Raw genomic sequence first — 23,357 nt, 5'->3', positions numbered from 1 at the left:
CTTTTGAGATATCAACTGTTATGCCAGATAAGTAGAACACCCCTTCGATATAAATTTACGAGATTTTAGGAAATAGATTATTTTTTAGATTTAAAGTCTTTGTTCATCGTAGAAATAAATAGGATCCTCCCCTTCGATAGGAATGCGCACCATCTTTTCGTAGCACAAGAGTTCTACAGGGTTTTTTAACAACCAATCCATGCTGGGAATGATATCAAAGTTGGGTAGGGAGATAGGAATCAGGTTGGCAAGAAAATTATAACCTTCAATTTCTATGACACAATCTCTATAGACTTTATTAGCAAGTAATGATACACTTCCTGTGGTATCTACATGAAACGGTTCGGCGAGTGCATAACAAGCAATTTGAAAAGAATGCGCAAATTCACGAGACACAAAAGAATATGAGGCACCAAAATCAAATAACATGTGAGCAGGTTTGGAATTGACGAGAAATGTACCAGTCACAACATTTGGGTCCTCGCGTGCCTCCTCTGGAGTAATCTGGAATGCACGACCTTTAGCTTTAGACACCTCCTCCTTTTGGGTTGAAGTACCCACTGGTTGTTGAACGGAAGCTTGACTTCCCACGATTTGGCTGGTAAGAGTAGGGCAGAAACACTTTCTGTGGCCAATAACACCACAAGCATAACATGTAACATGTAACATTTGATGTATTGCATTTGTCTAACATTGGAACGATTATTTGAATGACATTAAATTTTGTGTAATGGATTGTATTTTTGTATATGATATTTTATTTTCTATTATGAGACATTAAATGAAAATTTAATTTGAAAATTAGTAAATCTATAAATAATTTTTTTAAAACATTTAAAATTATGATACGCAAAAATTTGTGTCATCTTCATTTATGACCTGGCCTTCCTTGACATGGGCTTTAATAATACACATTGTGTATCATAAATGCATGTCATAAGGTTATGACAAGCAAATGCGTGCCATCTTCCTATATGACATGGCGTTCCTTGACATACATTTGCGTGTCATTTGTACCTTTTTATGACACGTAATGCGTGTCCTTAAAGAGTATTTTTCTAGTAGTGGCACTAACAAGCTATTGCAACAAGATGTAACCCATATACTAACAAAACGTGTGATGTTAAACAGAAATCGTGAAAAAAGACATGAATGCCTATACCAAGATTACTTCGCGGATAATTTGATTTTATGCTTAATTGAAATATTATGTTTTATTTAAATAGCACGTTTTATAAAATTATATTTGTTTTTGAAATTAAAAAAAAAAAGGAAAAAAATGATGATGCATTGAACTCATATGAGTTCAATGGATTGCTACATGTGCATTTCATTCACTATACAATTTTATCTATTAAACTCTACATTCCATTAAACTTCATACAATTTAATGGATTGTTACATCATTTATGTGTGTATATATGGAGAGAGAGTGTGTGTGTGTGTAAAGTTTAATGAGGATTGAACTCCTGATTCTATGAGTGTCATGTCATTAACCCACAATCTGGATTTTAAGTTTAATGAGATTAAACTCCCTATTAAGCTACCATTGGAGATGGCTTAAGCAAATGATCATATTTTGCACTTTGACAATTCTGAGATTATCTTTAATGCATTGAACTCTTAAATGCCACATCAACATTTCACTAACCATATCATTATATCTATTAATGATTAAATTCTATATTCCATTAAACTCTTAAGAATTTAATGGATTGTCATATGATCATTTTATAATTTTTTTTATAAATAATATTAACAGGTAAAACTATAACTAGAAATTAAGAGTTACAAATTATTAATTAAAAATTGCCACATGTCTTTGATTTAGAATATTTTTAAAATTTAAATATTTTTATTGTTTAGAATATTATAATATAAATTTATTTAATAAATTAGATTAACGAATATAAAATAAATAAATTATTAATAAAATATAAATTAAACCCCAATTCATTAAACCCATTAAACTTAAACCACATTGATGGGTTTAATGCATCGAAGTTCACCTCATCGACACTCACTGTTAAATTATGTATGTCCCAAAACTGAGAATCCAAACAGTGATCAAACAAACACCAATCGATCAAACAAGAATGTAGTAGAGAACATAATCAATCCAAACATGCACACGTTTTATATATCGAATAAACGTCTAATACACCTTGGGGCCGTACACTGTAGAGACTCACTGATTCGTCAACAACTCTGACACGACACTGACAAGCCCTTTAAATAGGGGTATCTGGCCGTAAACAGGTTTACGACCGTACACACTAGATCTACCGTAAACTCAAATAAAACAACTAAAACACGACCAAAAACTAATCAAGACTTATACAAATGATTGCCTAGCCCAAACCACAAAATAATGACCTTTCAAATTCTCATTTGGGATGGCTTAATTTTCATAGTTTCAACCATGCCCGAACACCCCCATAAACAAAAATTCTATTAAAAAACGTCTCGAATCATCGGTCATTCTTAATGGTATGCATGTACATCTATCATCTTCCTGGTTTCATACGCGTTGTTTTAGACTTTTAGTAAACAATGAACGACGTTGTGCTTAATATAAGTAGAATTTACGTCTCCAAACTAGAGAAATGCTTACGGAAATATTCATCTCAGTGATCGAAGCTTCCATTACGGACTTTTAGTAAACAATGAACGACATTGTGCTTAATATAAGTAGAATTTACGTCTCCAAACTAGAGAAATGCTTACGGAAATATTCATCTCAGTGATCGAAGCTTCCATTACATCAAATCTACCATTGAGTAAAACTTTACTAAAAGGTCAACGTAGTTCGTAATCGACCACACCTAAGCTAATAGTTTTTAAAACGCCGAATACAGAGTTAATTTAAACAATTCATATTCAGTATTACGATTTAATATTAATACTATCCATAATGTATGCAACGATTACAAATCCTAGATGTCGGGGAATCATATTGCCAAGTTAAACCCAAAGTTTTTAGTCGAGAAAATACCGGCTATAAACATTTTTTGGGGTTGAATTCCAAAATATAGACACAAAAAACCGCATTTCCGGGTATAGACATGGATTCCGTGAAAGTGAGCTCCGAGGGCTCTACGGAATCCAATGTAGCTCTGCAGAATGACAAAAATCATAATTAAATTAGAGGTATTAACGGAAAAGAAAAAAAACCCTCGATGAATTGTTCTGCAAACCTCTTTAGCAGCTCCGCGGAACTGTTTATCAAGGTTTTTTTTTAATACCTTTGATTTAATTACGATTTTGCCATTCTGCAGAGCTACAGTGGATTCCGCAGAGCCTTCGGAGCTCACCTCCGCAGAATCCATGTTTATACCCGGAAATGGTATTTTTTTGTGTCTAATTTTTGGAATTCAACCCTAAAAAATGTCTATAACCGCTTTTTAGTCGATCCCCTTACTATTCCTTATGTTGCATAACCGGAGACCATGACCTATTGACCTAGTCCAAATTATCTATTTGATCTACTTGATTGTCTGATTGCTAGTTTGGTGGATTTAAGTGGTTACAAACCTTCTATACCAGTTAATTTTTTGGTTGGTTTATGTTTTAGCTGATAAGTACTACATAGGTAGATGATTAGTTGTTGGTGTACTTCAGTTGTACTACATATGTGTATATAGCTCTTATTGTGTGATTCAAGAGATCATCACAACTGAATGAGAATTCATTATTTTCTGGATCATAAAATCTCAGTTAGGCTTCTTACGTGCATCAAAGCTACCTCAGAGTTTCTCTCTTAAGTTGAATGTGGTACAATTGAGCGACATGGCACATATAGTTCTCTCTCACTGTTCGAGTATTAGCAGCATGTATGCATTGTAGATTTGGTACAAGTTTCTAAGACCACCACTGGTTGTATATCATAGCCCTTAAAGCATGGGCCTTGAGTGATCTCTAAGGTACTAATTGACTACTCCCTTTTGAATATATATCCAACTCTCTGTTTCTCTGTTGAAGTACAAAAACTTCATTTAGAAGTGGCATGTTTTATTTTCAAGAACTGTCTTAAGATTTTGATTTATTAGGCCATCAATGTTGATAAACATCTTTTCACATGTATGTTGCTTTTGTGCTTTTGATGGGTGAGGTTTTAACTTTTAACCTTTATAGCTATTTAATCATTTGAAAAACAGATCATTGCTTTAGCAAAACATTTCTTTTAGTTCGAACATAACACAAGTACACAACCCTGGAGAACAAACAACAATGTATGTATAAATTATAAAACCTTTGACAGAGATAAAGCTGGTGAAATCAAAACAGAATAGCATGCTAATACAATCATGATCTTGTCATTACTTTGGAAACAAATCTTTGTGTTCAACTTCTGATTATAAAGTACAATATATCCATCTGCCAAATATGCCACCATCTTTAGTTGGCGCAGTCTGCTATAGTGCTATCCATGACAAAAACCAGAGAAAAAAAAGGGTAACAAAAACAAGAATAGAAAAATAGGAATATCCCCAATGTGGGGGGAAAGACATTTAACACTCATAATTTTAGACAACAAGAATGCTAGCTATTGTTGTTACTAATTTGATGCCAATATTATCAACACACAGGTAAATCCGGTGGTGGTTTCTCCAATGTCTGCATTGGTCCAATTCCATTGTCCACAAGAAACACCATCGCCAAACCCCACCCAATGTGAACATCTAAGTGACAATGCATAATCCAAGCACCTGAAAAAATAAACAAGAAATTGTCAAATCGAACAACAACCTTTGTTACTTTTTTTGTTTTTTAATCTATTCTTTACCTGGATTATCAGCAACAAATCTAATAACTGCCCACCCTTTGACAGGTAAACTAACTGTATTTCTGAGAGGCGGATCAACAAGGTTGAATTTAGCAGTGTCTGTTTTCGGATTAAAGTTTCCAAAACCTTCTGCAAGTATATAAAAATCATATCCATGAAGATGAATCGGGTGGTTTTCAGCTGTGAAGATGTTCGTTCCTTGCAACACGATCTGCACTCTTGCCCCATATTTCAACCTATAGACTTTTGTCCCACGAGAAGGCTGCCACAAAGACTGGCTCACATTCCCAGTGTAATCAAACTTCACCGGAGGTTTCGCCGGAAAATCAGTAGTAAAAACTCCGGGAACCCTTTGTTGATGTGCTTGAAGCAAGGAGAAGTTAGACGGGAGCACAAACGATACATTGTTCATGCTGGCAGTGAAGCGGGTCCCATTTGGTCCCTGACAGTTTCTCGCCCTAGTTTTTGGTGGACATTGATTGATCCCTAACCCTGCTGTAATGAACAAACTGTCATCAATTTCAGTCGGAACCATCACTTTTCCCGGGCTTCTGAAGCTGGTGGTGAAGGCGGTGGCCGTGGCGGTGTCGTTATATGCCGGGAGAGGCGGCATGATCGGCTTTGACGTGGCGCACTTGGCGGCGGTACACGTGGCGGTTTTGTACTCCAGAATGGCGGTTGTGGTGGTGTTGTCGAATGGTGCACCTTGTGCACTGGCGTACGCACGTGCAGCAATGTAGTATCTAGCTGGCGCCTGGTCAGCTTTGATGAGTACATCTGTCGTTTGACCTGGACCAAGCATCAGGACTGAGGTCGTGAATGGTTTTACATATGAAGCATCTGCTCCCACCACAGTAAGTTTATGGTTGGCTATGGTGAGAAAAAGTTGTTGGTTTAAAGCTGCATTGATCACCCGAATGAGATTCGTCTCCCCTGAATCAATAGGTACGATAACCGTATCTACATTGAAAGCAATTTCAGGTTATTATTTTCGTAATTTTTACTAATTAGATTTAGTTAATGTGACAATTTTTTCAAACCTTTGCTTGAGCAGTTGTAAAGATCACCAGGTTGACCATTGATGGTATAAGCATCCGAAACATTTGGAGCTGCTCCTGTTCTTGTGGCTTCTCTGATAACATCTATCGGGTTTGCATCCCACCATTCACCTGATGATGTCATCATCTCATTACATCAGTCATGAATCATCAGGTATATATGTATTTATGAATAGTTATAAAGTTTATACCAAGAGCAATGACTGAATCACGTTTGGGTTTAGGAAAGGGGTAGGAATCTCCTAGTTTAGGGTGAATAACAATAGCACCATAAACAGTGGCTCTAAGCCATGAGCTATGTGCATGCCACCAAAGTGTCCCTTCTTGCCCTGAGATAGTGAACCGGTAGGTGTAACTCCCTCCTGGTCTAATCGGACACTGTGTGATAAACTCAGGTCCATCTGCCCATCCTGTTGTTATTTGTCTCACACCATGCCTGAATAATCACAAACATAAATAAATAAAATCGTTTTATCTAAATAGAAATGAGAATATGGTTATGTAGTTATACCAATGAATGGTGACATTGTATCGAGCTTTGTTGACAACGTGTATCACTAAAGTGTCGCCATTGTTGACTTCCAAGGTCGGACCTGGGAACTGCCCGTTGACCGTGATGGAATTATGTGTCTTGCATAGCCTCTTGATATTTGTTTGTTGAACCTAAACATTATGTAAAACACTTGGCATTGTTACAAAATAAACGTAACAAATACATTAAAAAAAAAATAAAAAAAAAAATAGAAAGAGAGATTAATCATACGACAAAGTCATGGTTGTGAGTCTTTGCGTTTGCTAAATATCCAAAACTTGAAACTAGAAGCAAGAAGCTTAGTAAAGTGGTGGTGAACACAAGTGCCATTGTGCTTAGAGGAATAGATGAGTTGTGGGATTGTGAGAAATAAGAAGTGGTTACTTATATAGGAAATGGTAAAGTTGGTTATGGTGCATGGGTGATAATGAAACTGAGTTCAACCCAAGTTGGTGCACCCACTGACCTACAACATATGTGGTTAACATGAATGCTTGTTAACAGATTTTTCATAATTATTTTCTTAACAGAAGTTAGTTAGTAGATTACCAAATGGACTTTATTTACTATTATTTAGATTTCTTAGAATTTTGACTATATATCACTGTTAGTTTATCAGAGAATGAACAAATTATAGGTTTCACATTCATTGAATCTAACAAATAGTTGTTATTTTGATTAATGAATAAGTTGTGAAAAAAATTGATATGATCTATAATAAAAAGTGAGAATGTGAATAAAGCACGAAAGGGGTACAATCAAGTTTGTTAACATTGAGTTGTTGGGAAAGCTTATTTTACCATTAAAAAAATAGAGCGAAGTAAATATGTTTTTTTGACTTTTAGTGTCCATGACTCAATCCCTAAATAAAAGTAAACCAATGAATGAGTTGACGTCAAAGGTAAAAGGACTATTTTCCGTGTTTATCACAATCATTAATCTTTTGTATTACACTTTTGAAAACATTTATTTCATATTATAATATAATTTAAACACCATCTTAGAATAATTGTTTGCTTTATATTTTTTAAATCGGTGCTAATGATGTTACCAAAAAAGAACATGTTCAATACAACCTAAATTACTTGCATGTTTTTCTATTCCACATAATAGCTTCAAAAGAAAATATAAGTATTAGTAGATACCTTAATACTATAATAAAATAAGTACGAGCTTTTAATATAGACCCAAAAATATCTTACTTGGTTACTAATCATACATAATTAACATTATAATTAGGAAAATATTATAGTTATTTTGAAATAAATGTCATTTATTTGGTAAAAAAAAGTCATGCTTAGGTGAGATGTTGTTAGATTGGGGGTTTAACAACAAAATTAGTTAGTGATGACAAAGATAGGTTCATTATTATGTCCCTCCTGCCTTGTTTGGTGGATTGTCCATCCAAAGTTGGATCCTTTGTTCTACTTTTATTTTTTCAAATTATTGTTCGAGGAAAAGTCTTTCTGCCTTTTTATTTGACCCCCAAAAACGTACACACCAAAAATTATGGGATGGACCCTTTCATGTTTCAAGTTTAAAAAACCTTTCTAATGAATTGCAACATACTTTTTTTCAACAAGTTGATATAACAAACTATCTTTATTTATCATTTTATGTAACAATTCTAATCATTTTTTGTAAATTTTAGCTTAACTGATGACTATGTTGGTTTAAATAGTAAAAAAAAAATTGATAGTATCTTACATAGTATCTAAGATGATATAGAAACACATTGTATATCAAAAACATTATTATTATTATTATTATTATTATTATTATTATTATTATTATTATTATTATTATCGAATTGCTAACATTTTCCAAAATAAAACTCGACTAAAAGATAATATTGTATATATTGTGAGATGTGCAAAATTATCGATGGTATCATGATATAGCATATTAATTAGTTATGGTAGTCAACCTATTCTTTTATGACATGTTTGATTAATTTATGTAACATGTGAACCACATCACATGGTGTAACAGTTAAATTTGTCATGAGTACAACTTTATGCATGTGTAATCTTTAGTTTAAGTGAAACTAAGTAAGTTTACTAATAGTTTTAGTCGGCTGTTGATTTATTATGTAGTAGTAAAAGTAAATTTTCTAATTCTAAATAATTTAGTTCGTTCATTATCTATTGATCGAACTCCTTTAATATTAATTAATGAAGATTGCATAGTGCATTTGGTTTTAGATTTGAAATCAATTTATGTGCCTTTAAACTAATTTATTTTTCGAGGTTTTTGCAATTTAGTGTTTGATAAGAACATAAAAGTATATTATAGTAGTTTATAATCTAGTTTATGAGATACTACTTCAGATAACTTATTGATAAGCTGACTTATAAACTAAAAACTAGTTTTTCAGCTAGCATAACAAACATAGTTTAAATGAAATCCATCACCCACCGATCTATTTCTAGAGTCAAGAGAAAAGTATTTCAACATGTTATTTTAGTGCCCAATATTGATGTTGGTTAATAGACACTATAAATATATTAAATTTGTATGGGGTAGGAATGTAGGATACTATCATTATTATTACTCGGTCATTATTTCCATATACAATTTAGGGACTTTTGTATATTTATAGACTATCAATGTAATGAGAAAGCATGAGGTTGATTTACAAATACTATCATACTGTATCTACTCCTTGTAGTTTAGGGTAATCTTCATTCGGACAGTTTATATGGTATTCTTTTATTGTAATTTTCGTCCAACTTAAAATGACTATTTTAATCTTAATTCATACTTTTTTATTTACTTCTTTTTCATTATGATTTGTTTATTATTAATAATTTTAAAACAGTAAATGGCCACACCACATCTTTTATTCCTTCCTCCATCTTTATATGTAAGTTTGTAAGTGTGTTATGCGGTGTGGGTTGGTATTTATGAATTTTTATCAAATCTTTTCTTTCCATAAGATCATCATTTAATCATCATTTTATGATTCAATATTTGTTGTTATGAATCATATACAAATAAATCCATGAATATGTTCTGAATAATTTTTTATTAATGTATTTTGTTAAAGGAAAAAAAAAAGTTTATTAAATTAAAATAGGTGATATCAGTTGGTCATTTATTTCATAAGAGGATCCAATATTAATTAAAATCAGTCGTATATAAATAAAGGTTCATTATAGTTTTTTTTTTGGAAACGGCAAATGATATATTAAAAAAAGCTTAGCCTAGCAAGATACTAGACGGAGCAGAAAAGAGAGCATACAATAGACTTGAAGCAATTACAGACATAAAAAAGGAGAAACTACCCAATACACCCACTTGATATCTTTCTTTACGCCCCTGTGTTTCCACCAAAGAAATATCATAACTATTACATTATCAACATCTATAGTGGGGGATATCTTGGTATTTAGGAATATCCTATTGTTCCGACTCCTCCATATCCACTATAGTATGCCATAACAGATAGTCAAAAAAAGTTTCCTCTTTTTGGGACAATGTCCCCAAGAGCCAGCAAAGTCTAGAATTTCACCTGTTTGTGTAATATGTCGATCATCAATCCCACGCCATTGTAGAATCCATTTACGAGTGATGCTAGCTACTTGGCACCCAGCTAGAATGTGATCTGAATCCTCCACAGTTTCATTGCAATATCCACATACATCAGATTCGATAGGAACTTCCCTCGATTTCAATGTCATCGCCGAGGGAATACCACCCATACTAGCTCTCCATATGAAACAAGTGACCTTTATTGGGACCGTTTTCAGCCATAGAACTCTGGGACTTAACGGACAGGAGGGATAGAGATCAAGCTTGAAACAAATGAGATTGGTTGAAAATTGACCATCTGAAGCCAAGTTGCAGGTCCAAGAGTCGTCCAAACTACTAGGGGAGAATGGAGCTATTACTAAGATGAGCTGAGATAAGAGAGGGGTTAATCCGATGACATCAATGTCTACACTCCATTTCCATTCAAATCCGTTTAAGTTTATGCAATCTGCCACTTTACATTTTTAGTGAGCTCCAACCGATATAATTCAGGAAATCGCATTTTAAGTGGCATCCCACCAATCCATTCGTCTAGCTAGAAGAGTGTGTTGTTCCCTGATCTGACCAATTTTTTTGTTACATCATTGACCTGCAATCCAAATTTCTGGATATCCTTTTTAAGTCCAGCAATATTGTTACATACGTCTACATTGCTTTTGCAAGACAAGTAATTAGATGGCTTATCCAACAAGCGATGAATACCCTTAATAACACCAGCCCATAATGAGTCTGGATTACAGGATTAGTACGTAACATCCACCACCATTTTTTCAATAGGGCGATATTAAGGGACTGTAGTGATTCAACTTCCCAACCCACCTTTCTTCTTAGAAACAACTACCTTATCGCATGCCACCCACCTTATTTTTGAGTTGCCCTCTTTACCACCACCCCCAAAGAAATCCACGACAAATCTTTTCGAGAGATTCAATTACACCCACAGGGACTTTAAACAGTGACATGTAATAGGTAGGGGAGATTTCCCATGACGGCTCATTATAGTTAATCGTACAAAATTTCCTTTAATTTCAAATAATGCAACATATATTGTTTCCATTCATCAAAATAACACATACTGTTTCCATTAATCAAAACTAACCATAAAAAAAGCTCTGTGACACTATTGACCATCGGGTTATCCAAATCCAATCATCGAAAAACTGCATTCCAAGTTCTGACAACCATTTCACATATCATATTCAAATGAATGATATCTTCAGGATGCATACCACACACCGGACACAAAGTGAACATCAATACCCTTTTTAATCAACTTTTTCTGAATCCAAAGACGGTCTAAAACAAGACACCGTATAAAGATATTCACTTTACGCAGAACAACAAAATTCCATCTTGTGACACAAGTAATCGTGGGTAGGAAAAAAATCATCCAACAACATTTGAACTTCACTAACAGCAAATTGACCATCAATATTTAGGCTCCATACCCACATATCCTTGAGAGGTTGCAATTGCACTTCAGCCACGGATTGCAAGAGATCCATAAGTTGTTCTTGCTTAAAACCACCTTGAACTCTTCGTCGCTAATGACACACTCAACCATATATCCCTCGACGATCCGTCACAGAACAATCCCCCGAACAGTTTAAAGGGCAGACAATCGAGACATACAATCTTTAAGAGCCAACCCCCTAACCAAACATCATGTCAGAAGCTAGTAGAAATGACATCTTCAACCACTCTTACTGTGGTATCATAAGGAATGATACTGAGGGAATGAAGATCATTAAAGGATCTCACAATCGTTTCTAAGATATTTAGTTGTTCAAAACAACAACAACAACAACAAATTTTGATTCGTATTAATAGTATTTTGATGTTAATTTGATTCTAGTTGTTAGTTTAAGTGGTGAAACATAAAAATGAAAATCAAAACCCAATTTTGTATTATTTATTTTTTGATTGTTTTATCATTATTTTTATTTCGTTGACAAATGTCTTAGCATCATGAATGTAAATACATGCAAAAAATAGATGCCAACATTATTGACATTATCAGATGACTATCTTTATGGCATTACATACGAAAATTCATATAGAAAACTGTCACACCTAAGGCATTGTATAACATGTTTCATCTATGTTTGAAGAGAGAAATAGGCATATTTTCTTGCAAGAGCTAGCTTATAATCATCATATCCTAGGTTGTGACCAACAAGGATTTCCTTTTGAGTTCATTTCAAACGTTTTAGTTCCAAGTAAATTCGTTTACATAATTACATTTATATATACGACATTAAAATGTAAATTAAACGTACCCGTTGGTAATGACTAAAGTTGATGTGAAATCATATGCCAATATTTTATTTTATTTTGTTTTATAGAGTAAATCCATTTGAGCATGATCTTGTTAACAAGCATGCTCAAGAAAAAGGAGTTATGATTGATCAAGTGACCAAGAAAAGCAAAGCCCATCATATTTTTTTGAGTACCTTAATTTGTTTTAAGTAAAACTTTATCATAGGTTAAACTTTATAGGGTTTTGTTTTAGGAGTTTTTGAATAATACAACCAAACCAAAACCAAACGTTTAGGAATAGTTTCAAACCAACAACCGGTTCACAAGTAAACTTTTTGTGTCATAGTGCGAACTATTTATGGGTTCTAGTTTTGTCTTTCGGTGCACAAGATATGTCAATATCTTACAAAGTAATATCTACAAGGACAAAATATAATGTTTCTTTAATTTATATATTTTGTAAGGTTATTATAAAGGATGTAGAGATATAAGTAAATGTGTATTCATGGATACTTGTGGGTTTGATATTTTTCTAAAGCTAAACTTAAAATGGGAAAATTGGTTAGCTAGTTTTTCCAGTTTGATCATCCTAGTAACTAATCAACTGTTTCCTAATTAAGAGTCTTTTTCAACATTGAAAATTCTCAATTATTAGTTTATGATCACAGCATAAAAAGTCTCAAAATAAAAAGTTTGGAAGAAAATTATAATCTAAGGGTAAAAGAATATTGAAGATCTACAATGTAAGCTTTTAGAAATGTATGTAAAAAGGTAAACAATTAAATTAAAAAACGTATTACATCATCTCTATTAAACGAATGTATTTTTTGCCATATGTCAATTTATAATGAATTTTGATATTTGTTATTTTGTGATATTTTTAAAATAAATAATATTCACATGTCAATTTATGTTTTTTTTTTATTTTTAAAATTAAAAAGCCACATAATCTTATATTTATATATGTAAAGTATCAAATGTAATAAATATTATAATAAATTACAATTAATATATTTCTTCATTCTTTATTTCAAAATTTTATTTTAAAAAATAATTATTATTTACATTTTAATATTTTATTTTATTTAATCAACCCATGTAATATACAAGTTTTATACCTAATTTAATTAATACTCAAACTTTTGAGTCTTAAAAATGTATGTAACAAAAATAAACAATTAAATTAAAAAATCATATTGCATTCAATTAAGCTTCAAACCTTTAAGCATTAAAAAGGGTGATAAAAGATGTTATTTCTCAAATGTTGATGAATCATATGATTGAAATATATTTTAAGTAGTTATTTTAGTTTTAGAGAAAATCTAAATCGAGTCCAAATGATGGTTTCAATCGTAGGTTTTATTTACGTGGACTCTTTTAAGCATGTTAAAGATATTGCAACCAATTGGACAAGTCGGAAATTTTTATTTATGAAGACTTAAAAAATCTACTCAACCATAAATGTTTCAATATTTTTCTTCCTTAGGAATGCAAATTGCCATGAAGTCTTCTTATCTTTCTAGTTGTGAAATTTGGAAATGATAGAGTTAGGGTTCATATTCTTCCTGAGAGTGAGAGCAGATTAGGTCTTCTGTTGTAAGTAACAAATCGGTTCTTTTAGGTTATTCGACTATGTTATCCTTGTAATCAATGGACACATATTGGTCACGTTTTCAAAAGGTAGTTAGATACACATCCATCTTTTTAAAGGAGTTTGATACCACCAAATCATGCTTATTTGCAAACTCAAGTAGTGAAAGCCCCTTGTCATTCCTATTATCAAAATCATGACCCCCATGTACTCCTTTATACCTATCGATTTCCCTTCTTGTATGACATATAATCAACCACTAGAACTATGTTGTCACCAAAAAAACATACATCAAGGACACCGTGGACAATAAATAAAGCTTATAAAGATTTCTTAAGCACTCTAATTCTAGGTAATTTGTTTCTGTTTTGGACATTTAATAACAAGTTGATATTTAATAAGGTTATTATGTTTGCCCAAGATGCAGCCAAAGATTAACAATTTTCAAATAGAGTTATTATTCGAAAAAGTCAAATATAAAGAAATGTGAATACAAGTAATCTAAGGTGGCGTTTGTTTTTTGTCTGCAAATATTTTTGACCTCTTTTGTCTATGTTGTGCAGACATTTGCATTTACATACTGTTTATTTTTTATAAGATTGTAGTCCTAAAAAAGTTCATATGCTCTTTTCTTTGCTTAGATGTGGATTAGAATCTTCTAATCTAAAATTGATAAAAAATTATCTAACCCACAAACCCAACCTAAAATTAGCAAGTTGGGTTGAAATTTTCAATCCATTTATGATAAATGGGATAACCCATGTAACCATTTAATTAAACAGATTTAGTTGAGTAAAAGTTATCAATTCATTTTCAACCTACCAATCCATTTAATATATATATATATATATATATATATATATATATATATATATATATATATATATATATATATATATATATATATATATATATATATATATAGGATATAGATCCGGTAAGAAATTTTTTTTCGTAGGAAGGTAAGAAGTTTTTTTTCTACATACTTTTTTGACGAACAAAAGAAATAAATCCCTAGATGAATCAAAAATAACATGATTCACGAAAAAAAAATCTCAAAAAAACACACTGATGATTCATTTATACAATGATTTCGTTGTTATTCACTAAAATTGTCAAAAAAAATGATTTTTTTTTCGTAATTTACTTAAAAATGAATCATGTAGATGTTTTTTTTGGGAATTTTTTCTTGTGAATCATCTTACTATTGAATCATCTAATGATTAATTTTGTATGTTCGCTAAAAAAATATGTAGAAAAAAAACTTCTTACCTTCCTACCAAAAGTTTCCTTCTTATTTGATCTTGATTATATATATATATATATATATATATATATATATATATATATATATATATATATATATATATATATATACTAGGTTAAAACCCGTGGAATCCACGAGTGTTAATTTTAAATAGAATTAAAAAATTAATTATGTAATAAAATAATATATCATTAATTTAGAAAAACTTATGAATTTTAATATTATATTTTTTTAATAACTTTGTAATTTGTAAGTATTTAATTACACATATGAATCCTGCTATTTTATAAAAGTCATTTGTTCGTATAATGCAACATATTATCAATTTTGGAGCTTTATTCTTATTAAATACATGGAAGCCGTGACGCACTCACAAGACAAACACATGGGTTTATGGGATTCATGGATCCGAATTTGAGTCAAAATAAGTTGGATTTCGATTTTAAGTGGCAAAGGTTTAAAGTAGCACATGGCAAATGCGGAATTTTATTTAGATGTTTTAAGCGGGAAAATTAGCTTGGGGAAGGCTTATGAATTATCGGGTGGCAAAAATCTACTTATTCATTAGATTAGAAGGTTAATAAAAAAATTAAATATCAATTGTAAACATTAAACGTTTAAACGTTTGGCCTATTTGCCCTATTTTTTATTGTATAAAAACTTACCATTGTCTTATTTCAATAAATAAAATAATTATGTTTGTAATAATACATAAATAATTACATGAATGGTCCATGTTTAGAAAAATGCATAAATGGCCCTTGTTAATTTTTTTAACAAAAATGGTACATGTTTTTGTGATGGATGTTCACTTTTTAAACAAAACCAGCAGGAACGTTCCCTCTTTAAAAAACAAAAAAGGCCCATATTAAAAAAAAATAATAATAACACAAATGGTCATTTAAAAAAATGCACAAATGGTCCACGTTAAAATATTAGCAAAAATGGTCCCAGCTTTAAAAAAATGCATAAATGGTCCCTTTTTGAATAAATTAACAAAATGATAACTGTTTAAAAAAATTAACATAAATAGTCCATTTTAAAAAATATTAACATAAACAGTAATTGCTTAAAAAAAAATACACAAATGTAGTTTTATCTCTTTAGCGGTAATAACAATATGTTCTAATAAAACTTGTAAGAATTTCACGGGTAAAATAATATAAGTATGTTGCTCTAATGTACCCAAAATAAAGTACATTGCTCATATTGAAAGCCAAAAGAAAGTACATTGCTATTTTTTTCACTATAATGACTAAAATTATGGTCAACAAACATTTATTGACAAAAACCAAGACTTAAAGATAAAAAAAAAAAACTTGATTGAAACCAATATAAGTTATAATATAGTAATATTTTGTAGTCGTTTTGTTAAATTTCATGTCATCGAAGCCATTCTAAAATATAAAATGTAACCATGGATTTAAATATCATATAGCTATAAAATTATATAAGATGATAAATAATATATTTTTAACTATGGATCAACATATTTCATGGTAAACTCCAGAATGACTGTTAAATACCATTCAACATTCCCAACTGTTGTGTAATTTGCATCAGCGCCAAATTTTATAAAGTTTAACTTACATGTATTTTCAATTTTAGCTAATAAAATTTACCAAAATGATATAGAAAAATAAATTAGACAGGTGAGAAAAAAGCATGATTTGGATAAGATCAGGAAATGTTTTAATACAATTCCATTTTGAATTCACATTTCGCAACCATATAAACCTTGTTCTAGTTATCATTATTAATGACCAAAATACCCTTCACTGCAGACGAACCCAAGGTAGTGGTAAAACACTCATTTTTATAACTTTAATATCCAAGTCGTTACTGTAACTGACAAAACTACTTTACAAGGGCAAAAAGGTTATAAGACTCTTTTCAAAGACCATATTAGTAAGAATCAACAAAGCATATGTGCTAAATTGTAATTTACTCTAAACATTTAAAGATGCTAGAAATTACCAAATTATGTTGGAGTGTTTTCATCACAAGGTGTAAAAGCCCTAAAGTTTCTTAGTTTTCGAAGATCCCATAGCTTAACACCATCTTGAGCAGCAGTCTGAAACAAAAAACTAAAAAATTATTAGTGGATATGAAGTTAAACAACCTGACATAAGCGAGTGAAAATAATGACCGCTTAGTTTTGGTATTACCTAACTCTTGGCATCCAAGATTTTAACAATAGGATGAAAATCTGAATAAGTGTAGCCCTCGGATACAAATGAATATTCAACCTACTTATTAATATGTTAAGAAAAAAATTGAACACAAAACCATCATATTTTCATATTTGAACACAAACACATCATGAAACTTGATTCAAGCAAAATAAATTCAATATTTAAGCATTTTCCACACGAAAAAATAATCAAATTTCAAACACAAAAACATATTTTAAAAAACTTTGGTCAAGAAGATCGTATTTGAATGGATTTGTAACTTAAAAAATGTAGTTTCAAGAGCCGACAAACATACACAATCATAAACACATTCTAATCAGATTTGGAGCATATGTATATACACTGAACTCCTTTGAACATAAACATACACATATGATTAGAATGTGTTAAGCTCATTCTAAGTTGATTTAATCACATTGAAGAGAAAGTATTAACAGTGTTGGAAAAACTAATTCAAAATCAAGGGAAAAGAAATGCATGGGATTACCAGACAGATTAAAGTTGTCTGCGATATCTATATAATTCTCAAAATTCAGATGCGGGCAAACCTGGTTATGACAATGGAAATGAGGGGCTTTTAGAAGAGTATAACTTCGATGGGATTAACAATGACTACGATTACTTCCTTTCAGACTTTGATACATTTGCATACTGCATTGGAAAGCTATAACAACTCTCAAGAACCATATAATCATCTTGCTTGCATATGAATATAATGAAGTTCATAGCCCCTACTTGTCTCTTAATTTGGAAGAGTTTAACTCAAGTCATATACTATGTCAATATCCAGTCATATACTACGTCAATTTCCAATTATACACATATGACCAAGAAAAATATATTATATTTAGGACCTAAAGGCGTGTGGGCAGATATCACAAAAAATTGATAAAACAATAGAAGGGCATATTAGGTATTTCATGCACAAGTTACCTGAATCGGATGTTGTTGGATGATGTTGGTAAGAATATCTTCTAACTTAGTGGGAGTTGTGTGTTTTGTAGTTGTTAATGGACAACTTAAAAACATGCAGTTAATATTAGAAGATTTGTATCATAGGTTTGGACTTCAAAGTAGTAGTAGGAGACGTTTATATACTTCACAATACACATACCAATACGCAAATTATATGCAATGGTTGAAAATTACATTGTCATTTAAAGAAATTATAAGAAAATTACAGCTGCAAATTTTAAAAGGAATAAATTGGCTTTTACTGTGAAAACTATAAACCTTGCTATTGGTGTTTTCTTGCATCGTATTTTCAATATGAACAAAGTACCTCTTACAATCGAAATAATGTATCAAAATCCAAACAAAGCATCAGAACACCCGTTAAGACATTTTATTAAAAAAACTTGGGTCAAAAAATATTTCACCACGAAAGCATTGAAGGGGTACTTTGCTTACATGTCAAACAAACCTATGAAATGCAATGAATAGGCTCCTGTCTTGCAGACAAATTCAGATTTTTGATTCTTCAGTTTCTTCAAATAATTCGTAACACCAACAGTTTTAAATCCTAAGATCAACAATGAGCAACTCACGAATTTTAGGTGGCTTCAATAATGAAGGTGCATCCGAGACGGTGTGGAAAATCAATTAAAGATTCCTATTACAGTTACCATTAAATTTCTTGTGAAACTATGTTTCTGAAGAATCACAAATGACTTTCTGAGCTTGAAGCCTAGCCATGAGTGAATTACTTGCTCAGTCACACGCACATACAAACACATCAAACTTGCATATAAATACACATAAGAAAAGCAAGTATTTGTTCATTATATTTACAACATCCCACTTTACTCTATTTCTATGATGAAATGCTTGCACCTAATCAATGTCATTATATTCTTAGATACTTAAACATAACACAGAAAAAATCAATAATTAAGTAATTATGATACTTACATTGATTTAGAAAGCATCCCCCCAGGCCAGTTAAACCTGATAAGTAATCAAGTTAAATAACATTTCAACCAAAAAGTTTCATAAGGATTAAAATGAATATAAGGGTCATTATGAAGCATAACTTCAGTTAGGCATTTCCCCAAACACCTAATATGTAACTGTAGACACAACTATATGGTATATAGAAAGCAAATGAAATTTTTTACCCACTCTTGTAATTACTGAACAGAACTGGAACCATACATAGCCTCGATTCCGACACAAAATGTTGTCCTCATTCGATCAGAGCCCCGACAAAAGAATCCAAACCTAGAGAAACTTACAGTTTGCCATTTGATATAGGGACACATAAGCATAGGCTTTCACTCTTCAACATTGAAATGTTGTACTAAAAGGAACTACATCAGTAATAGTAATTTCAACAGGCCCTTATGAAATCAGATTATAGCAAAAATTGAAAACAACCAATCATTTTTACCTTGGAACACAGCAACAAATCTGAACAACAAAAAAGTCTTTCGCCCCTGTCGCAGTCGATCTCCCGTCTGGAACCCTCCAATCCTTTGTTCATAAGCGAATTATCTGGAACGAAGACGGATTTGCGCCATCTCGTCGAAATCAAAGGTGTAGAAGCAAGGCGTCAACAGGATTTCTTAATTCCCTTCTCCGTCGGTTCCTTTTGTGGTGGTAGTGGTTGTGGCAATGACTGAAAATTTTGACCCACAAAAACTGAAATCGTTCCCTATAGAAGACGGTGAAGAAAATCAAAATCCATACAACATTGAATTATTTTGGAAAGGATATATGAGTAATCATGCAACCGAATCAAATGGATGCAAGATATCAGTGATTTTGGCCTTAAATGTAGGAGATTAGAAACGTCTAAAAAGAAACGCATTTGATTGAAATGCATTAAAGCTAAAGGGATTTTTAAGGAAATTCACTTAGGTATTTTGAGCGGGAAAAATTCAATTTGGGAGGCTTGGAGAATGCCACGTGGCAAAAATCTACTTATTTATTAGAATAGGGGATATATATATATATATATATATATATATATATATATATATATATATATATATATATATATATAATCAAGATTAAATAAGAAGGAAAATTTTGGTAGGAAGGTAAGAAGTTTATATATATATATATATATATATATATATATATATATATATATATATATATATATATATATATATATTAATATAAGAATTAATTTATAATCTATAAAGTTATATTATTATTGAAGTTTTACAAAAAATGAAATCGTAATTCTCATCTTTTTTCTTAGCGCCAAAAACATTATTCACGCTCCAAAATTAGTTCGAAATTAAACATTTTCAATGTTATTTGAACAATTTATTTGTATTAGTAAATTGAGATTTTGCTTTTGTCGTATTTTAAAATTTTATTTATGTTTGAAACTAATTTAGGTGATGTGATCATTAGTTAAATTTAATTATTTTTTTTATTATAAATGTGTTAACCCATGTTTAACTTATTTATTTAATAGGTTAGGCTGAGAACTACATAAGTAGATCAAATCGATAACAACTCACCTGAACTACTCAACAGAAGCTTAATAGGTACCTCAACAATAACACATCCAACCTAAGCTTCCTAAAATCCAAAATGAGACCAATCCTTAGTAAAATACTCAATTCTACCTAAGTTTAATCAAAAGTCAAACTGATAAAAAAGTCAACGATCAATGCTAATGTCAAAATTACCAACAGCTCCCCTCCACGTCGTGGCCTTCCTTGGCCACGACATGGGTACAAATCAACAAAATAGTTGAAGGTTCCCCAGTTGATACGTCGTGTCATCCTAAGGATTTTGTTATGCTGTTATGATATGTTAGATCTATATCCTGATATATAGGATGTTGTTATGCTATAGTGATCTGTTAGATTTGTATCTTGGTATATAGAATGTTATGTTGTAGTGATCTGTTAGATCTGTATCATTGTATATAGGATGTTAGCATACAATAGTGATCTGTAGATATGTTTGTTTGTCTGTTGACTAATTATATGTTTATCTGTTATGTATAAGTCGACATGTTATGTGTTGAGGCGGTCCTGTATTGTGCTGAAGGCAAAGCTACCCAGGGCGGTCCGGATAGACTGTAGGCCCAGCGAGGCGGTCCAATCAGGAAGAAGGCCCGACGAGCGGTCCTAACAGGCTGTAGGCCCTGCGAGGCGGTCTAGTCATGTCGAAGGCTCAGGAGCAGTCCAAATAGGCTGAAGGCCCTACGAGGCAGTCCAGTCAGTCTGAATGCTCATTCATGCATGTTATTGTTTGTTATATTTATGTTATGGTACTTTGGGGGAAACTCACTAAGTGTTGGTTTACAATTTTTAGGTTATGGTTTTAGGTACTTACGAGGATCATGGGAAGGCGAATGCATGACGGTACACATCCCGATTTTATGTTGTTGATATTAGGCAACTCTGATTTTAAATAATATTTTGGAAAAAATGGTTTTGTAAACACTTTTAATAGTAAATGAGTTGTTTCGAAAAGTTTAAATTGGTCGTGATTTTTGAGGCGTTACATCAGACAATTGTGTTGTGTTTTTCATCTAACACGTCAGAGTTTTTTGTAACACAAACACAACACAATGTTGTGTTTTTTAAGTAACACGAAAACGAACCAATTAGAAAATAACTAACATGAAATGACACGACAATGATAACATAAAATGACAATTACTTTACTTAAGTAATATTTAATCATACATTACATGACAAACACGGTAAACACGAAAAAGAAATACTAAATTGTGTCAATTTCATATCAGATGTTGAGCACAACACAACGTTGTGTTTTCACATCAACACGAACACAAATTCAAATTTTAATTTCATTTTAAGTAATGTATTTTTATTTTGCCGTATCATTGATTGCTACCCATACCATGATTAAGTTAAAATGTAATATAATTAAAATATTAATAAATAATTATTTGATATTACTAACATTCAGAAAAGCCCTTACATTTTTTTTATATTTAGAAAAACTCTTACATTTTTAGTTATCTTTCATATTAACCAAAATATCTAGCTTTTTAAGAAATTACAAATTGTTTTGTGACGCGACATTTGTCTTTTTCGTTTTTAGGTTAACATGAAAACGAAAATATGTGACGTTGTCTCTTGTTTAAGGTAAAACATGATAAATATTTACTTACACACCATTTATTTAAGTAAAAATTAGTGACGTTGTTTATTATTTTTTCAATGTCAATCTAAAAACTAACAAGATAAATGTTATGACATAAAGCAACCGATAACATTTAAAAAAAAAAAAAAGATGAATAATTAGGTAAATCGGAAAGGTGACATATAAACAAAATGGGAGAGTTTTCTGAATGTTGGTAAATAAACTAGGGAAGATCCCCGTTTTCGAGGTTGGAAACACCAAAGAATTGGAAAAAACAGGAAGATTTTATTGAGTTACATTGTAAATGACTATGCTATTTAAATATGAAAAATGCAACAAATAACAATCTACTTAGGTGCACGTGCTCTTAAGGCCTGATACAATTTGGAAGTGAAAGATGAACGTGTCCAAATTTATCATGATTAAGATTGTTATTTTATAGTAGAGTCATAGGATAATGTAAACAATCTTGGAAGGGCTCTAGATGTAGCCACGTATTCAATTGTACGTTCATAAAAAAGCTAAACACAAAGGCATGTTTCATACAGAAGTTGTTTATTTAATCACAACACAAGTCAGTAATTGGAATTCAAGATTCCATCCATGATTTGTTTGGTTGCCAAATAGACACAATTTAATTTCTTTAAATTCCATCAAATTCCATTTTTGATGGATTTCAACATTCAGAGGGTTGGTGTAAAGAATTCAATTCCTTTCTTTGTTTATAAATATTACCTAATGATCAAATAGAATGAAATTATAATTAAATATTCCTTTCCATACAGACCCAATTACATGGTTGATAAATTTCTCCATTCTGAGGGTGGTTAGAAGGAATTCAATTTCATGACCTCTTTTTTACTAAAAGACCAAAATACCCTTCTTATATGTTGAAATAAAAATTACTATAAGTGAAATTTTCAAAAATTCAATCAATTTTCTAATTGGATTTCATTCTATTTCTTTCGAAACAAAGACGTGATAGATTTCAATTCTTTCAAACACCAATTCCATTGAAAAATTACATCAACATATCAGTGTAACATCCCGACT

At 31.4% G+C, this 23,357-nt stretch overlaps 1 protein-coding gene and 1 long non-coding RNA gene across 3 annotated transcripts; one reads left to right on the top strand and one right to left on the bottom strand.

The window, feature by feature from the left end:
- Window positions 1-3,674: 3,674 nt before the first annotated feature.
- On the top strand, window positions 3,675-21,688 carry LOC145008029 (uncharacterized). Of its 2 annotated transcripts, XR_013663235.1 has the most exons (4): window positions 3,675-3,923; window positions 4,590-5,731; window positions 5,841-5,998; window positions 21,195-21,688. It is a non-coding gene; the product is annotated as an uncharacterized LOC145008029 (long non-coding RNA). The 2 variants fall into 2 exon arrangements; XR_013663234.1 differs by lacking the exon at window positions 21,195-21,688 and having other exon boundaries at window positions 5,841-6,591.
- Window positions 4,298-6,748, bottom strand: LOC145008028 (laccase-12-like). The gene is made up of 6 exons (XM_078966640.1): window positions 6,608-6,748; window positions 6,356-6,507; window positions 6,036-6,280; window positions 5,827-5,955; window positions 4,787-5,746; window positions 4,298-4,709 (listed from the first exon to the last, which is right to left on the bottom strand). Exons 1-6 carry the CDS (start codon window positions 6,704-6,706, stop codon window positions 4,579-4,581), a joined length of 1,716 nt encoding a protein of 571 aa, XP_078822766.1. The 5' UTR covers window positions 6,707-6,748; the 3' UTR covers window positions 4,298-4,578.
- Window positions 21,689-23,357: the final 1,669 nt, after the last annotated feature.

Source organism: Lactuca saligna, chromosome 8 (genome assembly GCF_052625555.1).
Source record: "Lactuca saligna cultivar CGN05327 chromosome 8, ASM5262555v1, whole genome shotgun sequence".
NCBI classification, from domain to species: domain Eukaryota; kingdom Viridiplantae; phylum Streptophyta; class Magnoliopsida; order Asterales; family Asteraceae; genus Lactuca; species Lactuca saligna.
The sequence above is the reverse complement of the archived record's forward strand: the minus strand, read 5'-3'. Positions and strand labels throughout refer to the sequence as shown.